The 22,816-nt window shown below is 40.5% G+C and overlaps 2 protein-coding genes across 3 annotated transcripts; one reads left to right on the top strand and one right to left on the bottom strand.

Annotated features, from left to right (window-relative positions):
- The first annotated feature begins 1,038 nt into the window (after positions 1-1,038).
- On the top strand, positions 1,039-5,721 carry TSTD1 (thiosulfate sulfurtransferase like domain containing 1). Its single transcript, XM_081904680.1, has 4 exons — positions 1,039-1,266; positions 2,754-2,930; positions 3,133-3,292; positions 4,879-5,721. The coding sequence occupies exons 1-4, from the start codon at positions 1,092-1,094 to the stop codon at positions 4,940-4,942; spliced, it is 576 nt and encodes a 191-aa protein (XP_081760806.1). The 5' UTR covers positions 1,039-1,091; the 3' UTR covers positions 4,943-5,721.
- On the bottom strand, positions 5,720-21,783 carry CCNC (cyclin C). Of its 2 annotated transcripts, none has more exons than XM_081904673.1 (12): positions 21,571-21,783; positions 18,932-19,038; positions 16,567-16,651; positions 15,771-15,840; positions 14,893-14,944; positions 14,126-14,181; positions 13,753-13,788; positions 12,040-12,131; positions 11,122-11,189; positions 10,427-10,506; positions 9,702-9,820; positions 5,720-7,328 (listed from the first exon to the last, which is right to left on the bottom strand). In XM_081904673.1, the coding sequence occupies exons 1-12, from the start codon at positions 21,600-21,602 to the stop codon at positions 7,274-7,276; spliced, it is 852 nt and encodes a 283-aa protein (XP_081760799.1). In that variant the 5' UTR covers positions 21,603-21,783; the 3' UTR covers positions 5,720-7,273. The 2 variants fall into 2 exon arrangements, with proteins under 2 accessions (XP_081760799.1, XP_081760800.1); XM_081904674.1 differs by having other exon boundaries at positions 5,720-7,170; positions 21,571-21,780.
- Between the last annotated feature and the right edge of the window lie 1,033 nt (positions 21,784-22,816).

Here is a 22,816-nt window from a genome sequence, read left to right as displayed (position 1 = left end):
TAGTCCCTTGATCATTTTGATTGCCCTCTTCTGCACCTTTTCCAGCCCTACAATATCCTTTTGAGGTGAAACGAGGGCATAAACAAAAGAACTTCTTAATTGTGCAGAAAAGGGGAAACAGAGGGCACCCTGAGGGGCGCATCCAGAGAAAAGGAAGTGGTGTTAACATAATGCAACTCATAGAATCAGAATTGTAGGGTTGGAAGCGACCCCAAGGGCTATCTAGCCCAACCCCCTGCAATGCAGAAGTCTCTGCTAAAGCATCCATGATAAATGGCCATCAAACCTCTGCTTAAAAACCTCCAAGGAAGGAGAGTCCACAACCTCCAAAGGTAGGGAAACCGTTCCACTGGGTCGGGTCTGCAACCTGCGGCTCCGGAGCCACATGTGGCTCTTTTACACCTCTGCCGCGGCTCCGGGGCGGATACTAGCGAGGGGAGGAGGCGCATTGTGTGCCCTGACACTCCCCACTGTGACGGGCGCTGTACTGGCTGTGACGTCGCATGGGGGGGGGGCGTGCGTTAGTCACGCACTGTCCCGACGTCCACCTTCCCACCCGCTGTCAGATCGCGGCTCCAGAGATATATTTGTTTTAAATGTCGCAATGGTTTTGCGGCTCCCAGTTTTTTTCCCCTTCGGAAACGGGTCCAAGTGGCTCTTTTTGTCTTAAAGGTTGCAGACCCCTGCACTGGGTTGAGAAGAAAACAGAAGTGCTTATTTGGAATGCAATTCTAGACTCACTTTAAACAGCATACGTTTAAAGCACACACCCCACTCCCAATAGCCTTGAGAACTGTAGTTCGTTAAGGGTGATGGAAACTGTAGTTCTCTGAGGGGTAAAGTACAGTTCCTTTGAGGGATGTGTGTGTGTGTGCACTTTAAATGTCTTTTGTGTACTCGGGAGTAAGCCCTACAGGAGGCTTCTAAGGAAATGGGCATAGGATTGGGGTAGCAGCTTCTGGTGCAAAGCGCCTATAAGGCACAGACGAAAAGACAGGCAAACGACGTGGCCTGCTATAGCTTGGGAAGCCCGGCAAAGAATGGGAGGAGACATGTTAAAACGCGCAGATACCTGAGCCGCGTTGGGCAGCATGTGGGGCTGCTGCAGCCGGCTGGGTCGGGCGACCTTTCTTTTGACAGCAAAGCGGACAGGGGTCAGTGCGAGAGGCGGGCGAGGAAAGTGCCTGCTGGCAGGGAGCCACGGTCGCGGCTCCATTCTGCGGCCGGAATCGGGAGCAGGCCGTGGCCCCTTCTGGAGTCCGGCCCGTAAGTGCCCCAGAGTGGGTGGGGAGAGAGGGGAGACGCCGGCGCGCACGCTTCGGGGCGGGGTTGGGGAGAAAGTATCCTTCCCTATACCGAACCTACAGCATAGTCTGACGTTCGCTAGCATCAGTGTAAGATCAGATCCGCACTTGCATAATTCAGCAGATCTGTTTGCTGGGATAGCTCAGTCGGTAGAGCATGAGACTCTTCATCTCAGGGTCTAGGGTTCGAGTTGCACGTTAGGCAAAAGATCCCAGCATGGCACGGGGTTGGACTAGATGACCCTCGCGACCCCTACCAATTCTACAAGTCTGTCATTCCGTGTGGCATCCCTGACCATAAAATGTGCCCCCTAACCCAGTTATGTTTCATTAGTGGAACATTTCTCAGTCCTAATCTTAGGATTAGGACGTTTGGCTCTGCTTGCGAAACAGATCCATTGCAGCCTCCAGATCTAGCTTCCGATTCTGAAAGGGGGGAAGAAATTGGGCAAAGTTGCCTATGCTGTCTTTCGGCCTCATTCTTTCTTTGTAAAAGAGCAATGACCTCATGCCTCTGTAAAGCAGCTGGGGACAAAGGGGTGAATGATTTTGCGTGTAGGACGTTTTAAGGAGGAAGTGGTATCTCAATATCAGATCAGATGCTATATATTTAAGTTATTCCCAGGAGAGAAGGGTAAGCACACCCACATGTCACAGGAGACCTGGTGGTGTGACCAGTGGGGCTTTGTGGGCTTGTGCTCCACAGTTAAGTAGCAACTACATATTTCACACTTAGGGAGAATAGTTCTAAGCTGTTTTTATATCTTTCATTGCATTGGTTGTTTCCCTATATCTCCTCTTGAATGGGAGGGAGAGGCTGGAATCCAAGCCTGCTTTGTGCCAGGCTGGGAGCAAGGGTGGTTGGGGCCCCTCTTCTCCCTAAAAGGAAAACATTTTAAAGATACCACACAGTAAGTCCAGACTAACAAATTTATTATAGCATGTGGTTTTGTGGAGTATAAAAATACTCTTAACCTGTAGAGTTTTACAACTCTCAGCAAAACACAAAAAAAGCATTTTGCCAATCTTAATAACCCCTCATCTGGTTTAACCTAATCACCTTTAAAATGGTGTGCAGGCCAGCGGCCTATACCACATGATGTGTTGTTTGATGAAACACTTTCTCTTCTGAGTCTACTACTCCCTTTCAATTTCACTGTCAGATCCTGAATTCTAATGATACAGAAATTATGAAAATCTATGAGTACATTTGACAATGCAATATTTTTGGGGGGAGGATACTGTGTTTCACGACATAGTGTGTCAGCTGTAGTGTGTATGTCTAAAAGTGTGTCACCAACATGAAAAGTTTGAAAAGCTCTGCCCTATAAAGCCACTGGCATAAACTGTGCTCACTGGTAACATTAGAAGTTGCTAGTAGATGTATTTGAGAAATGATGGTCCAGAGACAATATTGCTTGCTTGTGTAATAGCTTCTTCTCTTTACAGATCTAAAAACTGAAAAACCAGACGGGATCGTTTGCCGTTTTTGCACTGCTAAAGATAAGGTCTCCTACAAAGAACTGAAGGAGTTGCTGCAATCCAAGGCCATTTTGCTTGTTGATGTTAGAGAAAAATGGGAAATTGAGCAGTATGGGAAAATTCCTGGATCCATCAGCATTCCATGTAAGCTTCCACACTTCCTGGTCATGAGCAGAGTGAGGAAGAAATACAAGGCCAGTTAGCTCAAAACTTTTTACCTATGTAACAGGAGATATGTAAGGTTCACCCACGTATCATGGATTTTATGACCTGTTGCACTTACTTGCTTTATAATGATTCATCATAGTCAGCTGCTTAGTTCAACAGTCAGTCTTTGTTTTTGTAGTGGGCGAGGTTGTGGAAGCTTTGCAGATGGAACCGGTACATTTTAAGGAGATATACAATCAAGATATGCCTTCTAAATCAGACATTTTAGTGTTTTCCTGTATGGCAGGAGTGAGAAGCATACAAGCTCTAGCTGCTGCAAAGTCTCTGGGTTTCAGCAGGTGAGTATTTATACTCAGGGACAAACTGCATAAATGTATCTTTACTGACTTCTACCTCTGCTTTAATACTTACACTGATGATCTACTCTGAAGTGTGGTGAATCAATAGCTTTTCATTCCATAGCCCTGTTCTTTGCTTCTAAGTAGCTTATTGCTCAGTGAAGACCTAGGCCTGGCACAAATGAAGCAAACCGGAACCTTTGTCTCCTGCCATTCAAAACTTATTACAGTTGCAAGTAGTCTGTGCCATCTATTTGTGCTCATCAGTGAAGTTGAAGCAGGACTGGTCACTCTAGTCCTTTAAACAAAAAACAAAAAAACTAGGTCATCTTGTTTTAAGTTCTTTGGAATGCTACAGGCATTTCATTCCATAGAAGCAATCACAAAAAGTAATGTTCTCGTGCATGTAGGCTGACAGCAAACTGCCTAGAGCAGTGGTGCGCAGAACATAGATCAGGATCTACTAGTAGTACTCTGAGTGACTTGCAATAGATTGTCAAGGATTCCATTCCTGACAGCCAATCGTTTAACAGCCACAAGAAAAAATGTCAAACACAACACCTACATTAGACTGCTGAAATGAAGACAGCTTGAGATAACTAGGATTTTTTTTAATGTATAGAAAGACTGGAGTTCAGCTCAGTACTGGTACACTAATCTCTGTGCTCAGCAGCTTCCCAGAATTCTTTAATTCTAAGTATATGTATTTTGCACAGGGCTCCATTTGCAGTAAATACAGCTATAGAGCCGTAGCTAGGTGATCTTGCACCCCTGGCAAAACAGTCCAGATTCCCCCCCCCCCCAGCCATGGACAAGTTAGCTCTTCTTTCCACCTCTCCTCCATCCATTCAATTCACCCTCTATTTAAAACCTTTTCTTATGAGGCAATAATCCATATTTTTATTTATAGACATATTTAAGCTGATTTTATGCCCCCTACCTGCGGCCCTGGTGGGGGCCCACCTCACTACCCCCTAGCTACGGCCCTGCATAGAGGCGACTTCTGGGCCGCCTTGGATGCATGTAAATCAGTCGTTGCCTTCAATCTAAAACTGCCACCTGCCATTTCACAGCTTTCCTCTTAAAAGGAAATCCAATTGTGATTTTAAAAAAACATAACTAAGGTGATACCATATTCTGCTTTGCTACATCAAAGGTTCTGCGTGGACTCTGCAGAATCTTAATACCTTTGGCTGCTGTGACAAAAACCAGAATTAAAAATCTTGTATGGGCTGCAGCCAAATCCAGTGGTGAGATTAATAGTTTTTAATCAACAAAACTATTATCTGTTTTGCAAAAATGAACTATTTGTTTAAGAGGCTATTGTGGGTTGTGTTGTTTGAGGAAGATATCATATGCATGCTCCTTTGTTTCCTTGTCTTATTAAATAATAATTGTTACACCAGAGAATGCAGCAGATAGTATTTTGAAGTTGGAAGTAGAAGGTTAACATTCCCGTAAAGTTTTGAGCCCACTGAGTTCTGAGCAAATCAGTGATCTGGCCAGTATGTTTTAGAGAAAGGATAACTAACTAAAATACTTTGTACAGTGTGAAATGTTAAGATGCTTACTTTATGTGCTTGCAGAGCTCAGAACTATGCTGGTGGCTTCAAGGAATGGGCTGAGTATGAATCTTCTGCAGGGAAATGACGTCTGGAATAGTGACCTATTCAGTATCCTCATAGTACACAGAGTGAAAGCTAACTAACTTTTATTAAGGATCTATATAGATTTAGGAACTATTTTGTGTAGCAATAGATTGGTTGTGTTACACAGCAGGAAAGAACTGATACCTGTTTTGAATATTCAACCAGGCTACTCCCCATTATGGAAATATCTTCTCCAAAATTTGAATATTTCCTCTAAAATAGTTTTGCTATTTGAATGAAATTTGCAATGGATCAATATAATAGCCTAAATACAGTAATAATCAGGTTGTTCTCTTAACACTGCAATTAATTTCAACTCTTACATACTAACTGAATTTTGGTTAGTCGTGATTTCAAAGTAAAGTTGTGCATTTTAAAATTAGTAATTAGACACTTTCTTCAAACAACTTTAGCTAATTTTCCCAGTAATTTTTCCTGCACATAAAACAGAGCTCAAATGTTTATCCAGAATGTAAGAGATAACCTTGGTTTCTTCTTCTTGCTTTTAAAGTCTTTGACTCTTTGTGGAAGTAATAGTGTGTGGAAACATGTTTTTATCCAACAGGGGAAGTGCTCATAGTATGAATACAATATGCTACATCTACATAACCTATTACTATTCCGCAGTTAAATCAGCAATGCAATCATATTTCCAATTAAACAACTTCCACTGATTTCAGCGGATCATGACTCCATTCTTTATTTATATATCTGCAATACCACCTTGATTTATTTGTATCGTTTATTTATCACTCCAGAATAAAAGAACCAGACAAAGTTGTCAATTTGCATTTGTTTTTATTCCTACCCAGCTAGTTCATATTACAAATAAAGTTTAAACCCTCAGGGGAACAAAATTAATTTCCATATGGCTAAGGACAAGGTGTCTTCAACCAATCATGTTAGCACGGGTGTGGAACAAGACAACAAAATAAGCAGAACGAATAAGGAGAGTATGAAAAGGCCAGAAACACATCACTTCTCACAGAAGTGTTTTCGTAAGTCAGTATCCAAACACGCTTTATAAAAATAACTTACAGTTAAGTGCAAAGAGCCCAATCACTTGCATACAAAAACACTTTGGTTACACTTAATTGAATGACAGATCAAGTAGAAGCAGGCACTGCTGCTTTTTAAAAAATCAAGTTTTAGAACAAGCACCAAGTGACAAGATTCTTCAAAACAACATTCCTCTGGTTTTGTACCAGTTTAAAGTTGTTCTCTGGGATGAAAAAAGACCTAAGACTGAAATCCAGTAGTTATTTTTATTTGATTTTGTTTTAGGAAAACAGACACTTACTTCATTATGAAATTGTGTGTGCATAATGTTCATTAAAATCTAAAGGCTTTGAAGCAAATCCCATTTTCAGTGGAAGGTGTGCCTGAGTAAAGAGCACAGGATATGGCCCTGTGGTTAAAAAAAAATTAAGCCTCTCTAGTTAAATTTTTACAGTAATTAATAAATAGTTTCCTACGGAGTAAGTTTTATTTTCATCTGAATACTTGCTGCTTTCTTAAGAAGCCTCTGTTACGATGAATGATTTGTAACAATGAAGGCAAGCTAACTTCTGTAGCACACAACACATCCACCATTACCTCAAATAGGTTAGATTATTCAACTTGATTGGATTGCAAAGTATGACTTAATAGTTTAGCACTTGTAAAGGTTGAAATTTTCCTCCCTACAACAGCCACAATTTGCATTATACATATTGCACTTTTTTGGGTACTGGATTTCAATTTCTGCTAGCAAATTATAGGTACAGACTAAGACTATCTTGTTAAATTTCAGGTGAGGAATGCAAAACTATCTTACTCTTTGTTTAAGGAGTCTTTTCCTTTCAAGAATTTACTGAAGAAGTGCATTTTCCTTCTTGTACAATATTCACTAGCATTTAGAGTATATACCTGGTCAATTAGGATTTCAAATCCAATATTTCAAGCCACCTCCTGTGGTCAAACTGGTATGGGGGCAAGAAGATCCAGTTACTCACCCAGCTTCGTGGTAACAGTTTTTTTAACTCTTCATTTTTTAAAAAACAACAACAACTAAAGTGTTGAATGCTGTCCATACTGAAGTTAATCATGTTTTTTCTAGCTTTATCCAGGCTTTCGACTTGTTTGGAGACTGAGAAGTGGTGTTAAATGTGTTAGTGCCACAATTCAAATGGATGTGTATTTATGGAAAAGTTTTCAATATGCTTGACAGAAACATTCTTCAAGTTCTTTCTGAAAAGACATTATTGAAACCCTGTGTTCATGTCTTCCACACAAGAAAAAATCCATCATGACATGATCCAAAGTGGTCCACAATGAGTTTCTTTGGAATGACTTAAGACTGGCTGTAGCTAGAATTCTGACTTCCATTTGGACCTTGGTCGCCTTCACTGTTCGGAACAAAACAAATATGGATATATTTTTTAAAAAATATTTCTTTTACTTATGTGAATTCATTTCATGAAGGCATCTCTAATGTAACAACAAGGCAGGAGATTACAGTCTTTATTCTACAATCTTGGAAGCACAAGAAGTCACAATGGACAAGGTCAATCATCATGCAGCTCTTTAATTACATTTACTTCATGTGAGAGCATACAAGAATTTATTCTAGGAGAGCCTGTGCAAGTGGCAAAATGTAAATAGCACCACGGAAATTTGCCTCAAACTCCTACAAATTGTGAGTCTTGCTTAAATCATGACTGAGGAAATAAAAAAAAAAGTTTTCTGAGTCCTTGTAGCTTTTGTCTTCATACTTTCACTTAGTTATGCCAACAACTGCCTGGGTAGGGAGCAGTGTGGTTATTAAAAAAGATTACTTGTTCCTGAAATGCACATTTGTTTTTCAAAAATCAGGTATAGAATTTGGCCCACACAATGATCTCACACTCAGCTCATAACCAGAGTTGCAAGGGGCAAAGGTTATATATATCTTATCCAATTTTGAGATCACTTGCTGACTATTGTCAAGAGGAACAACTATCAATAAATTACAGCAAATCTAAAATTATGGTGTTTTCAAAAAAAAGAAGGAAACACAAATGGAGAATAAATGGTCAACCTATTGACCAGGTAGCAACTTTCAAATACCTGGGAATAACTTTTCAGGAAAGGGTCTCATGGCACCAACAGATGAAAAACACCATTGCCAACGCAGGAAGGGCCAGTAAAGCCCTTACAAGATTTTTTCACGGGAAAGGGGGTAAATACGTTCCGGCAGCCTCCCAGGTTTTTGCTGCAAAAATACTCCCACAACTCACTTATGGATCCCAGGTTTGCAGTTTTAAAAATTTTGCGCCTATGGAGGCATTTCAAACAAAATTCTATCGGTGTCTATTGGGGATCCCCCCCTGTGTATCTAATATAGCTGTCCGCTTAGAAGTTGGACAACCACCCGTTAACGCGCGGTTGTGGATTCTAAAGATACACTATTGGTTAAAACTTATTTTTTCCCCGGCCGGTTTGGCTCCTTTAACACTCTTAGACACCTTTCATTCTACCTGGAAAACTTCCCTGTTTGAAAAGATAAGAAGCTTGGGATTCTCCCCGCAGATCTTGATAGCGGCAGGATATGAGAGAGCCAAAAGTCAAGTGCTTCAACGCATTAGGGACATAGAGTTACAATGTCATATGGGCAAAATGGATAAACATGCCACAATCAGAGACTTTGGGAGAGGGTTTTCACCCGCAAATTATCTGGCTGATTTACAAATACCTAAGTACAGACACTCCTTTACCCTGGCCAGATTCAACGTTCTGCCCTCTGCCCTGCTGCTAGGCAGATACGAGGGCAAACCATATGAGTCACGTGTTTGCCCATGTGGCTCATCGGAAGTGGAAACAAGTCTGCATGTATTGCTGCACTGTAGTTACTACGAGGATCTACGCCTGACCTTTATTGCCCCAGTTCTACAAAAGCTTAAAAATGAACCAGAACTCCAACGTATGAGAGCCTTGGTAGAAGATAAGGTTCCTGAAATTACGATCAATGTTGCCAAATTCTGTGTAGCCGCTATTAGGCGTAGGAAACAAGAGCTTTCCAATGTTAATATGCAGGCGAAGGCAAATACTTAATTTTATTTATGCTGTCTAATTTTAAATTGCTGTTATGGCCTAATCTGTATTGAAATTGTCCTTTGTTTTTCCGGTGTTATGCTTTGCTGACTAGCTGTACGAGTTAATCTGGTCTGTGACCGTTAAAATTTGATTTGATATCTTATCCAAAATCACAACAACCTATCCACCAACCCCTTGCCAGTAAGCCTGTGCTAATCCTATTTATTATAAGCAGACAATGTGCCTGGTAAAAAGGTCCCTGCAAACCAAAAAGCTTTAATATGATAGTCAAGGAACAATGTCACTCAGTTTACAAACATCCAATGACTAACAGTCCAAAATCATAGTTTAAAGCATTATGTTCAAGCACAGCCATTCATCATGTTCAAACGATATTGATAAAGATTGTTATAATCCCTGAACATTCAGAAGGAGGTTGCCTATGGCTACACAATTCTGGAGAGTTAACTCATTTCTATTAGGTAATTTCACAAAAGAAAAGCAGGAAGTTGTGTAACTGTTAACCTGAGAACTATCAAATTTCTAGCAACTAGGAACATATTCTGATAGAGCTCTGGAATATTGTTAATATTCTTGTTTACACTTTGGATACACTCTTCAGATAAAGAGAAATATAGACAGATATAGAAATAGGGATAGGGATAGATAAGTACAACAAGGAGAAAACAAAGTTTGAAGACACCTACCTGTTTGGAGGTGGTTTTGGTTTAGGCATCTTACTTAGAATAGTAGCCATTTCTTTCCTTTCATCAAAGTTCTTCCATTGTTCATACAGTTTCAAGATAACCCTGATTATTTCTAAAATCTAAACAAGAATATGTCTAGATGACAAAATGTAGGCATGTTTCTATGTGTCTGTCAGCAATAGGCACACAGTTCATATACAAGGAATAGGTCCGAAAATATTAAGTTTTCTGTTACCCTTGTATAGTACCTCTGTCTCTTTAAATTTAGTAATAATATATTTAATATTTTACCCACTGGGGGTGGGGAAGGACAAATTCTGAGCCTATTTTAAAACATTCAACATCTTAAGACATTGGATTATTTGGGATTTGTTACTGGGAATTAATGTGAGCTTTAATCTTAGAGCATAATAGAGTTTATACTCAGAGATCAGTGCACTAGGAAATTAGATGAATGGTCAGTAATTTCAAGAGGAAATAAACACAGCCTTCATTTGATTTACATCAGCCCAGTTCCAATACACATGGGACTTTGAAAATAAGCACCTGAACCATGAATTCTGCCCCCAAAATGACCAGAAGCGAGTCCGGTGTTCAAGCATTGTCAAGAAGGGATTATAATACGTGGTCCTATGAAGCTACCACTCTACATGAGGACATGTGGCTAGCATACATGTTTCCCCATCACACAATTAATCTGTACCTAGGAAAGAAAATGTATCTACCTTCTCCATATCAACAGAGAGCTCAGCAAACCACTGTCTAGCATCCTTTTGCTGGACAACACAAGCCACATGTAGACAAGCTGCAAGGGAAACAAATGTTGCATAAGGTTAGATAACAATACTTGCAGAATGATGGGTAACATACTAGTAATGGCAAAGGACATTTCCAGAACATGTTCTTTGTACCACTGTCTACCTCTCAAGAGAGGATTTTTCCATCAAGCCATTCTACTTTTCACACTGCTGACACTTAACATGTACATTTAACTTTTGTTTCTTAGTTGCTCCATTAGATTTTTATAAATTAACACCCTAAAAGCATTTCAGTTACTAAGTAAAAAAATGAAACTGAGGCTATGACGTCAACACCAGACTTTATATGAAGATGGTCATGGGTGGAACTCTACACCAACTCATTCCATTCAAATACAGTGGTACCTCGGGTTAAGTACTTAATTTGTTCCGGAGGTCCATTCTTAACCTGAAACTGTTTTTAACCTGAAGCACCAATGGGGCCTCCTGCTGCCGCCGGGCCACCAGAGCACAATTTCTGTTCTCATCCTGAAGCAAAGTTCTTAACCTGAAGCACTATTTCTGGGTTAGCAGAGTCTGTAACCTGAAGCGTATGTAACCTGAAGCATATGTAACCCGAGGTACCACTGTAGCAATAAAGCACTTTTTAACGTGTTACTTACCTAGAGCTATCATGAAAGGAGGGTACAGCAGACAAAGATCAGTTCTATACGTGTCATTCACTATCCTCCTGCACAAATAAAAGCAACCAATCAGCATGCTTCCATTCATTTCTTCACATAAGGGAGTCAAGGTAATATGCCACAAACACACCAGCTTATTTCCTCCATTTACGTTCTGTTTGAAATCAGGATGTTGGTTATCATTATATACACATTTCATTGTATATTTTTTTCCTACATACTTTGCAGTTTGGAACACTGGTTTAATTTCTTCCCAAATCCATTCTAGAAGTCCGTTCGACTTCCAAAGCATTCGACTTCCAAATCACAGCTTCTGATTGGCCGTGGAAGCCCCATCGGACGTTTGGCTTCCAAAAGAACGTTCAAAAACTGGAACAATTACTTCCAGGTTTTGATCATTCAGGAGCCAAAACGTCCAAGTTCCAGGGCATTCTACAACCAAGGTACAACTGTAATAGGTCTGTATTCAGAGACATTATATGATGTCATCTTTCCTACTGCAAGACAAGGTTAGGGATGGTTTGAGGGCAGGCACCTTGCTGAAGCCACCTTGAGTTCCATGAAGAGCAGGGATAAATATACTAAATAAATAAAATAGTAATCAGAGTATCTAATTACTATGTGTTCCCCTTGGGTCTTTTGAAGAAAAGGCTGTACAGGTCAAATGTAAAACAATCCAATGGTGGCAAATAAACCAAACTGGTTCCATGTGTTCTCCAGTATGTATTAAACTAATACTGATCTTCAGGAAAATGTCTAGATATTGGCTCACGTGGCTTTGGCAAACTGGGGAAAGTGTCTGCAAAGTCAGTTAGCAGACTTCACCTCCATTGTTGTATTTAATCTTGTACTCTTCCTCAGATGAACACACTCTTTAAACATTTTTATATTTATTACCAGGCAAGGGGTAGCAGCATATCTTCTTGGCCCATATCTTGCACATACTGGAGTAGAGGTCTATAAGGATGGTATACTATCAAACAGCAGTCCTGGAAAGATTGATTTTAAAAGGCCATTTAAAATTAAGTGCAGCACAAAGCTCATTGTCACTAGCAAGAATTCAAAACATCTGACTTACAAATTTAGGTGCTTCCTGCCTTCCATTCAACATGTTACTGTTGCAGCACCCTTATTCTGTCAAAATGAGGTCAGTAGTCTCTTTAGAATACTCCTCTGTAGAAGCTGACAGACTGCCTATCAGACTGCAGTATCTCCCTCGGAGACATAAAGTGACACAACTGTAGCCAACAAAAACCTTATTTGCCCACAAACCTAAATACCTCAGTGGAAAATGAACCTTGCGAAAGAACAGCCTGTGTTTAAAACTGCATAAACTAAAAGCTTGCCAAAACAACTGGCACTAGTTTGAAATTCAAGTAAGTTCTCACTTCTCTTCTTATAATATAAATGGGGCATTATGTCAGAGAGACTGTAGGAGGAAGCTCCTTCTCCACTAATACAGAACAGATATGCAATGTGCAAAGGTGCTATGTGCTGCAAACCACACTAAAAAGAGGGAGAATTTTTAACCACAAAGCACATCTTAGAACAGAGTTTTTAAAAGTCGAGGGTAATCTGGCAGAGGCCACATGCCAATGGTGAGCAGGGCGAAAGCTAAAGGTGGGTGGAGTCCAAATTATTACACAGCCTGTTGTCTGAGCAACATGATGAATAGAGTAGCTGTGCTGCCTGTACTAGTTAGCTGACTGATTGGAAGAGCAGTTATCAGTACATAAAGTAGCCAAGAGTACACACATTTCCAGAGAAGTATTTATGAGATGTAAGAACATTACATGGGTCCCTGAACCTACACCTGTGGTTAAGTATTTATAGTACAGTGGTACCTCAGTTTAAGAACAGCCCTGTTTACAAACTATTTGGTATACAAACTCCACAAAACCGGAAGTAGTGTTCTGGTTAGCGAACTTTACCTCGGTCTATGAACGGAATCCGAATGGTGGAAGGACACCAGCAGCAGGAGGCCTCATTAGGGAAAGCACACCTCAGTTTAAGAATGGCTTTGGTTTAAGAATGGACATCCAGAACAGATTAAGTTCGTAAACCGAGGTACCACTGTATATCTTACAAACTGAATATAATGTATTCAAATATCTATACAGTGGTACCTCGGGTTAAGTACTTAATTCGTCCCGGAGGTTCGTTCTTAACCTGAAACTGTTCTTAACCTGAAGCCCCACTTTAGCTAATGGGGCCTACCGCTGCCACCATGCTGCTGGAGCACTATTTCTGTTCTCATCCTGAAGCAAAGTTCTTAACCTGAGGTACCATTTCTAGGTTAGCGGAGCTTGTAACCTGAAGCGTATGTAACCCGAGGTACCACTGTACAAAGAAAACATTCAGGTTTTGTATGTAATTTGTGCAACTCTATTCTTAATTTCTGCTTAGCTTTCATGAACTACTAAACTATAAAAAGGAATGCTCTTTTCTTAGGGATTTGCAGTGCAACTGGGGGGAGGTGTGGACAATACTGCCTATTTAAAGGTAAGTGCTGTGGGTAATAGCTCATTTCATCGCCTTTAACAAATAGGAAAGCTATATACTTTTGTAATATAAAGTTAAACTAATGCAGAGGTAAACAGATGAACTTACCATTAATTCTAAGAGATAGAATTCACATTCTAGTATCTGCAAAAATACAAAGTAAGTTAATCATATCAAACACACTGCTCACATTAAAAGGAAGGAGGGAAAACACAGATCCTTTGGAGACTAGGTAAATCCATTCCACTCAACATCAACATATTGTAATGAAATTCTGTGCATAATACATTTTATTAGACACCAGTTCAACTGTTGCACCCATTTACAAAAGGGCAACGTAAGTGATGCACATGAGGAAGTAAGTTCTACTTATTAATTGGTGGAGCTTACTTTCAAATAAATATATTTATGGTGGAGGTGCCAATGTACTAATTCAGAGATGCTATGCTAATGCAAACTATATCACTACAGGGTTACTTACATGGTTCATCCTATAAGGAAATTCCTTCGGAAAGGCATACGAAAACCTAGTTTTCACTGCAATTAAAAGAAGTCAAGAGACATTTTTTTAAAAAAGAGGATAAAATTAAACCACCATGTTTATTTTTCATTGAACTCACAAATCTCACAAGACTGGGTGTTGGATGCATTGTTTTACATTTTCAAGCACCTGCAAACTACGTATATTAGAGCATATGGACTTTTGAGATTACCTGACAAAATTCAGGTACAATGAAAAACTACTATGAAAGAATGTGAATAAAATAGTATTGCAATGACCAAAGCAAAGGGTGGGTGGGTGAGAATAGGTTTTGAAATTTATTTTATATACTTTGAAAAGTAAGTTGATATGGTTTTTTAAAAGAAAATGTTTACCAGTCTCTGAAAGCTTACAAATTGACCAAATTATCTACTGGAGTGGAAGCATTTACCAGTTTCTGGAAATTAGTCTTCTACTATCATGCATGTGCAAATATCTATTTTGCAGAGGGGCGAGGGGAGACAGACTTTAACCAAGTATCAAACATACTATGGATAAAGAAATTCATTTTCATTGCTGCTGCTGAGATTGAAAACTGATTTCAGTTAGTACTCAATCTGTTTTATTTATTTCAGATACTTATAATATTTAATCCCCAAAGTTTCTAAGCAATGCACAGCTTCCTATGAAAACATTTTATCTATAACTATTATGATGACTCTTTTACCTATGATAAAGCAGCAGAAAAGGACATGATTTACACTTACATACAGAAGTAGCAGCGGATATCAACCTTGTATTTGAGACCACACCAAATTCCTAAAGCAAGAAAAAAGAAGTCACACTGGAAGGTATTCCACACTAGAAACACACTGTGACAAATTGCCTGTCATTATGATGGGTGAAAGGAAGGTTCTCTTGAGAGGCTTGTAGGCAAATGCTGAGCACTTTCCAAGGCCAGCCATGCCCAGCTCCACTGCAGCCTATGGTGAACAGGTGTAAAAAGGTTCATCTCCACCTCACCCTACTATAGTCACAACAACGCTGAAAATAATAAAGAAGCCTGTTTGAGAAGGAATCTCTTTTCTTTGCCATCAGCAGAATATCTTTCAATTGCAATGCAGCTTCCAAGATTACCCTCATACCTAGCTTCTGTAACCACAAGGCAAGAAAAGCAACCTGTAGCACTGGAAGCATGGTGTGATCAAGGGTCACCATTTATTCTGAATGTATGAACAGCCAAACACTAATAATGATGGTGGGAAGGGCACAAAACCCTTGGTGGGAGAAATGCTATGCACTTTACTAAATCCTAGTATCTATAAAGACTGAGAAAACAAGACAGCAACTCAGCCAATAGGGCAGATTAGAATTACAGTTCATCGCCACCATTGGATCTTCTTTGAAAATTTATCTTTATTGATTTTCTTCTTAAAGGTTAAACAACAACACATGCAACAAAAGAACCCCTCCCCCTCTTGTAGGTGTGATGCAGCATTGAATAATGGAGCTCCTGTTTCTCCCAGAAGGACATGGAGAAACAAAGCCACCAAATGCTCCAATTTAACTTTTCTCTTTAGGGTTAAAAACCAATTCCTTTTTTATACCAAATTTATGCACGCACAGAAAAATATGCTCTACGTACCTCTACTTTGGATGCCAAAAACACACACGTAGGAGCCATTAGTACCGGATCTATACTTTTTAGGGAATATCTGAAAAGTTACAGTACATGATTTTAAGAAGGCGGAAGGAGCTATTCACCTAGAGCACTGCTTTTTAGTAAAGTTACCACCAATAATGCAAACCGCTTTGAGGGTTTTTTTTACAATCAAGCAGTGTATAAATTTTATTAAATAAAGAAAATTAAATTAAATAAATAAAAGGTTTGCATATATAGAAGGACAATGGGGTTGAATTGAACCGTATCACTTAGCTGACAGGAAGGCTTCCATAAGCAGAATGGGAAAGGTAGCAGTTTTTAGCTATTTGCCTTCCCTCCTACAGCCCCACCCCTCTAAATCTGTTCTGCAGGGTCTCCCAACCCTCTGTAGCATATTTAGCAAGTGGAGAGAGACTGTGTGTGTTGTGTTGTGTTGTGTTGTGTTGGCATCCATCTGTCTCAGGAGACAATGGAAGAGTGTGCCACTGGGGGTAAAGTCAAACCGTTAGAGAGTTGCATTGCCTGCTGTGACTGTAGAGGCCAATATGGGAGAGATGTTTTATCACAGCTGGGGCAGATGAAGGCATCTGGGATCGCTGTTACAGAGGCACCATGGCACTGTGGGATGTAATAACTGAAAGTTGTTATCCTTCCCATTCTGCTTACAAAAGCCTTTCATCAGCTGAACAGCCATTGGATATGGCTACAAACCAACTTATCTGTTAACTTATGAATTCTGTTTAAAAAGGAAAATATATATATACTAAAGTGGTCCTACCTGGCATAGAACCTTTTGAAGTAGACAGTGGCAGTGGCAATAACTTGTTGTCTTAATTTCAAATGTTCACCTAAGGCCTGAATAACTTACAAACAAAAACAAAACTAAGTTAAGATTTTAAAGTACAATTTGCATTTTATCGGAAGTGGTGAAGGTTATCTCCCACGGTGCTGTGAAACAATCACTATGCCAACATTTCATTACAATCAGATCCTATCCACATTTATTCAAAGCCCCAATGATTCCAGGAAATTTACTGATGCATAGGACTGCCTTAATATGTAAAGAGTTGTTAAGTTTAACCAAGTCATCCTCCCAGGAACCCTACAAGATACATCAATAATATTTTTACATATTGAGACCATAGCACAGTTGCCTGGTTCAGATATACATTTCCCAGCCTGCTGAACCATAATATAAAACATGATTTAATATCCTTGTCAGGTACTGACATTAAACCAGAGGTCCCTGTTTCAGACATACCAGGGAACTACCAAGGAACAAATGGGAATGTGGTCTTAATGGTTGTTTCTGGCTGCTAAACTGAAATTTAGCAAGCCAGAAAATGTATGGCTGAACTGGATCAGTGATTTCCCCACAACTACCTGAGGGATTAAAAGGTGATTCTAGATCAAAGTGCAGCATGCTATCCACTAAGTCAAACTAGTTCAAACACAGTCAGATGGCACTTAATTCCAACATTTAAAGATGGCTCCATGAAAGAAGAAGAGGCATGTGACATCTCCGTACAGTGAAGGCAACAGTTTGCTCTAGGATGTACAATTTAAGGCAACTCTCAAATCACTTACTCTAGACTCCTACAATTGCATCACACATGCCTTCTGGAGATCCGTAAGCCCTCAGCTAAAGAAATAAAAAATGAGCCACCTCTAGCCTACAATGCTTAAACACATCACAACGCTCATGTTATTTGTCCAATGAATGAAGCTGCCAATAACAACATAGTTGCTGAATTTGGCAGGGCAGCAGGTGTTTGAAGTATGACATATTTAATCTAGGGAAAGGAGTGGGATGCAGGGGGGAGAGACACTAGAGGAAGTAGTCAGCTGCTCCATCACAAGCTCTGCCTGCCAGTTGGCCAAGAAGCAGCCCTGGTGTCAGCTGTGCAGGTAGCTCTTATTTGGCCTTCCAGGCAAAGGAGATGTGCCAAGCATGTTAGAAGCATCCGTCTGGGATCCCGAGCAGAGGTGGAAGGACAGAATGATGGAATGAAACATAAGGTGATTACTTGGTATTTTTCCTGAATGCCCTCATCCATTTATAATCTGAACATGGCAATGCTGTATCATTATCCTGCCATTTTAAAACAGCACTGCAAGTTATGCCATTCCGATTCACATAACTATGCACAGATTTTAAAGGCTGACTGCCAAGCAAGGCATTTGCACACATGATTAATGTTTAAAGGAACAACCATTACAATTGTGATCAACCTGATGCTGCAGTGTTACACCATGAATAAATGCTATATACATTCATGAGTACATTCATGATATCCAAATATCACGACACAAAAATCAGCAGCACTATACAAATATTCTCCATCCAGCCATAGCAGTTTCTAACATACTACCTCTCTTTCCCATATTAAGTTTACACAGATCTGCTACAGTGGCTAAGAAAACAAGCGAAGAACCAATAGATCACAGTGCAGATCTTACTGCACTGCTAAAAAAATTCATTAGGCAGGCTTAACAAGCCACTACTTAACAGACAGCACCTATGACAAGAAAGATCATCAGCAACATTTGCACACACATGCCTAAGTCCAAACCATGTTCTGGCCTTCCACCACAGAAGAATCATACAAGCTGAATCCAAGTTAAATGCAGAGAAGTCTCTTATCAGTTTCACAGCAAGTCTTCAGAATTGCAGAAGAACCTAAGAAGGACTATTAAAGTGAAAGACCAAGAGAAGAATAACCTCACGATAAAGGCTGGACTGTCAGTTTCAGCTCCCCTGCAAGTGCCATCTTTACATACAAACTAGGCATTATGTTATTGCCTTTAAACCAGGACCTGAAGGACTGTCACATAAAAATAAACATGTAGTAGATGCCCAAAGTTTGGTGTTAGAACATATGCCTTCCATCCACAAGGTCTCAGGATGAAAACATATGCATAATGCCAAAAACAACAAACCATAAATAAACCTGAATGCTATATTTAAGGTGAAAGATAAGGTCTCTTGGGGGAGCAGGTTCATGTCACTAGGTACCTAATGAATGTTTCTTCTAAAAAAAAGTTATGGTGAATTTGTGTATTTTAAGATATTAACACAAAAATAATTCATCACACACACAGTATGAAACAGTGGGTTAAGTTAAAAGTGAAACTATTTTTACCATTTGTAAAAAATATCTGCAGCTTCCAATATTCTTCTTCTGCCAAAAATTTTAAGTCCTTCTGGCGTTCCTTCAACAGATCTTGCTTATCCAAAATCCATTGTAAGCTACACAGAAAGTGGAGAGAGAAGAGACAACTTTCAGTATAAGTTAGATTATACCAACTAAACAGAAGGCCATTGTACCACAAATAGAAAGGAGCCTACGTTTCAAGTTCTACTACACAGCCTGATGCAAAAGCCACAAACTTTCCTAGGTATTCAGAGCCATACTAATTTGTTCCCCCAGCACCTCTTACATGTGCCACAAGAGCCAGCAGCTGCAAGAGACAGCAGCAGCAGCCAAGCAAGGAAGCCCCAACCTGTGACATGCTTTGGCAGACATTTCCTCCGAGGCCTGCTGGGGCCGAGAGATTCAGCTGCAGAGCAGCATCTGGAGTATCTGAGAACGAGGAAGAAACTTGTACTGTATATGTCTTTGTTCTGCCCTAGTAACTTTCCGTTTATTTTATTGTATTTTAAATATACTGCTAGATGCCTCAAGAACTCTGGTTAGTAAGCAGAATATAATTTAAATAAATAAATGCTATGCAAAGCATGCATACACCTAAAAATTCAATCCAGCCTCTCTGCCTGTGGCACCTGTCCCAGAAGTATCTCAACATCATCATGGTTTTCAATTATGTGTTTACATATATTGTTTTGGGTTTTGAAATCAGACTTTCTCACAAATAAACACATTTAGAATTTAGGTGCTGGTAGATTACACATAAAAAGTGGGCAAAGAAGGATAAAATGACTGCTGCAATACTGAGAATTATCTCCAGCCAGGTGAAATTTTCTCCTATTTGTAATTGCTAGTTTGCATTATCCTAAAAGATACCCATTCATTTTCTGTCAAAAATTTATGAACCTGAGTCAAGTCTTTTCACCATGGATATTTTTTACAAGCTTTCAGTTATTTCAAGGGTAGCCAACATGGTGGCCTCCTGATGTTGCTGGACTACAACTCCCACCTTCCCCGACCACTGACCATGCTGGCTTGGGCAGATGGGAGTTGGAGCTCAACAACATCTGTAGAGCACTAAGTTGGTTATCCTCAAGTTATCTGCTGAAGGTTCTCTAGCCTCACAGTATCACAATGCTCTATTCACCTAAGACCTTGTAGGTGGAGGTGGTAGGGAATAAGCAACCCAATTCTTGGGAGGTAGTACAATATTCCCTTGTGCACAGATACAGTATGCAGATACGAAAGCATTTGAAGAAAGGAGGGGGAAATGATGAATTTAAATGGGCAATATTCCTCTCATAGTAAACAACAAATAGATATCAGAACATTCCACATTTTTCACATTACCTGTTTCCATCCAAAATTTAAATAACTACTTGTTGCCTTTCCATTTGAACCAAAATAGAAAATAAAAAACTGTGTGCATAAAGCGATACTAGTAGTATGGTTCAATAAAAGACATCAATAGTTTGTTAGGTTTTTTAGCTCCACAAAACTCTTGGGTGCGGGTCTTTACTAAATTATGTAGTATACAGCAGGCAGCACTTTTACTGTGTCAAAAGCACCTTGCCCTACATGAGCTGTCACCTTATCAGTGCCACATGAAAGAACACAAGAAGAGCCTGCTGGATCAGGCCAATGGCCCATCTAGTCCAGGATCTTGTTCTCACAGCAGCCAACCACATGCCTGTGGGAAACTTGCAAGCAGGACATGAACACAACAGTACTCTGCCCACCTGCGATTCCCAGCAATTGGTATTCAGAGGCCTACTGCCTCAGACAGTGCATGTAGAACTGTGGCTATTAGCCTCTAATAAATAGCCTTCTCCTCCATGAATTTGTCTGATCCTCTTTAAAGCCACCCAGTTTGGTGGCCATCACTGCCTCCTGGGGGAACGAGTTCCATAGTTTAACTATGTGCTGCATGAAGGAATACTTTCTTTTATCAGTCCTGAATCTTCCAGCATTCAGCTTCATTGGATGCCCGCAAGTTCTATTGTCATGAGAAAGGAAGAAAATATTTTCTCCATCCACCTACTCTGCAACATGCAAAATCTTTTGAACTTCCACCATGTCACTTCTTACTGGCCTTTTCTCAAAACTAAGAAGCCCCATATGCTGCAACCTTTCCTCCTAGGGAGATTCTCCATCCCCTTGAACATTTTGGATGCCCTTCTCTGGACCTTTTCCAACCCTAGTACAAAGTCAGTTTTTGAGGCAAGCTGGCCAGAACTTTACACACCGCACCATAGATTTGCATGACTTTCTATAAGGGATTTTCCATCTGGAAAAACACAACAGCACACACAGCCAATTTCGTCCTTACAGCCAGTAGCAGAAAACCCATAACAGCTTTGGCATAAAGCCATACAAACATATAACAGTGTAAGAATTCATATTTTCCCCAAAAGCCACAACCTCCAGGCACACCCCTTCCACCCGCAAAGCCGCATCTCACTGCACCTAATATTCCAACGACTATCACCTATGAAGGACCTACGGGGGGAATTTGCCTCGCCCGCCTTTTCTCCCTCCCCCCCCCCCATTTTGTGCCTCCCCACCCCGGTAATCCGGCACAGCTTTCGCTTCCCATCCTAGATGCACCCAGACCCGTGAAAACAGCTACTCACTAATGCGAGCTCTGCCAGAAGTTCCCTGCCATGTAGCGGAGTCGGCGGGAGCCTTTTCGTTTCTGGTTGCCCAGGCGGAGAGCACAGACGCCGGTACCGGTGCAGCCTCCTCTGACGCCCCCCTCCCGCCACTCCAGGAACAGGAACAGCTTCAGCGGCAGGAAAGAAGAGCCTGTAATGAGCGGCAGCGCTCCTAACAAGCGGCAAGCCTCGGTTCTGCGTGCTCACCCCTCCGTCGTCCGGCAGCTCGCGGCCGCCTTGCAAATCAGTTCCGCAGCAGACAAGTTCCGCCCATGGGGTGGGGGGTGGGGTCCGAATGGAAACTCAACATGCCGGCTATCCTCACCCTCATCTGTTCAAGGGTGCATCAGTTAAGTTTTGCCTTGCCCTAGAGGGCTTTTGTGCAAAATGAAGATATTTTAGCGAAATGAGTGCACATTCATTGGGGAAGACAGTTACGCCCTGTTTTATGTTCACTATCCCACTAAACCAGCAGACTGAGATTAAGAACTGAGGAAAGAGAAGAGTTTCTGTATCCGGGGAGGGCATTCTACCATGACAGTCATAACAAAAAGTCCAGATGTTATCCCTCGAGCAAGGATGTAATTCTGCCCTTGCATACTTTCAAATCACTTAAATCGCAATGTTACCTGAGAAAGGGGATTGCCTCATCCTGTGTTTTTAAGTCCCAAACACATCTCTTCAGACCATGCTCCAATATTTCTTTTTTATTATTATTTTTATCCAGTCCTTCAGCAGAGATTCTAAGGCAATTTTTTTCACTACAAGTAAAAATTCTAGCCCTCATTCAACACACTGAGCAATCTCAGTCCTACAGAGGGAGCCGTTATCTAGCCGTTCACAGCTGGCAACATTCGTCCACCAAGCGATTCCTGAGACTCCAGAACACACTGTTCCCAAACCAACAGATTTCCTATGTTTTTCCTGTTATTTTTCTATTTTTTACATATGCTCATTTGTGGCAATATTTCTGCTTCAAATATTGTGTGCTATTTGTATGCATTATCCTTAACTAGAGTACGGGGAAGTCAAGCCTCTAGACACCTTGATTTCCCTTGGAGTAGGACAAGCCCTGCTACAGGCCTGTATTGTCAAGCCCAGTCAAGGAGCCATACTTAAAAATCTGTTAGGTTACCAACCTATATGAAGCCTGGGTGTATAATAAAGGTACAGATTTAAGAAATTTAAGTGGGATTACAATATTGTTCTTGCATCCATAGACTGG

This window comes from Podarcis melisellensis (assembly GCF_964234715.1).
Source record: "Podarcis melisellensis genome assembly, chromosome: 3".
Taxonomy (NCBI): domain Eukaryota; kingdom Metazoa; phylum Chordata; class Lepidosauria; order Squamata; family Lacertidae; genus Podarcis; species Podarcis melisellensis.
This window is presented reverse-complemented; position numbering and strand designations above follow the sequence as displayed.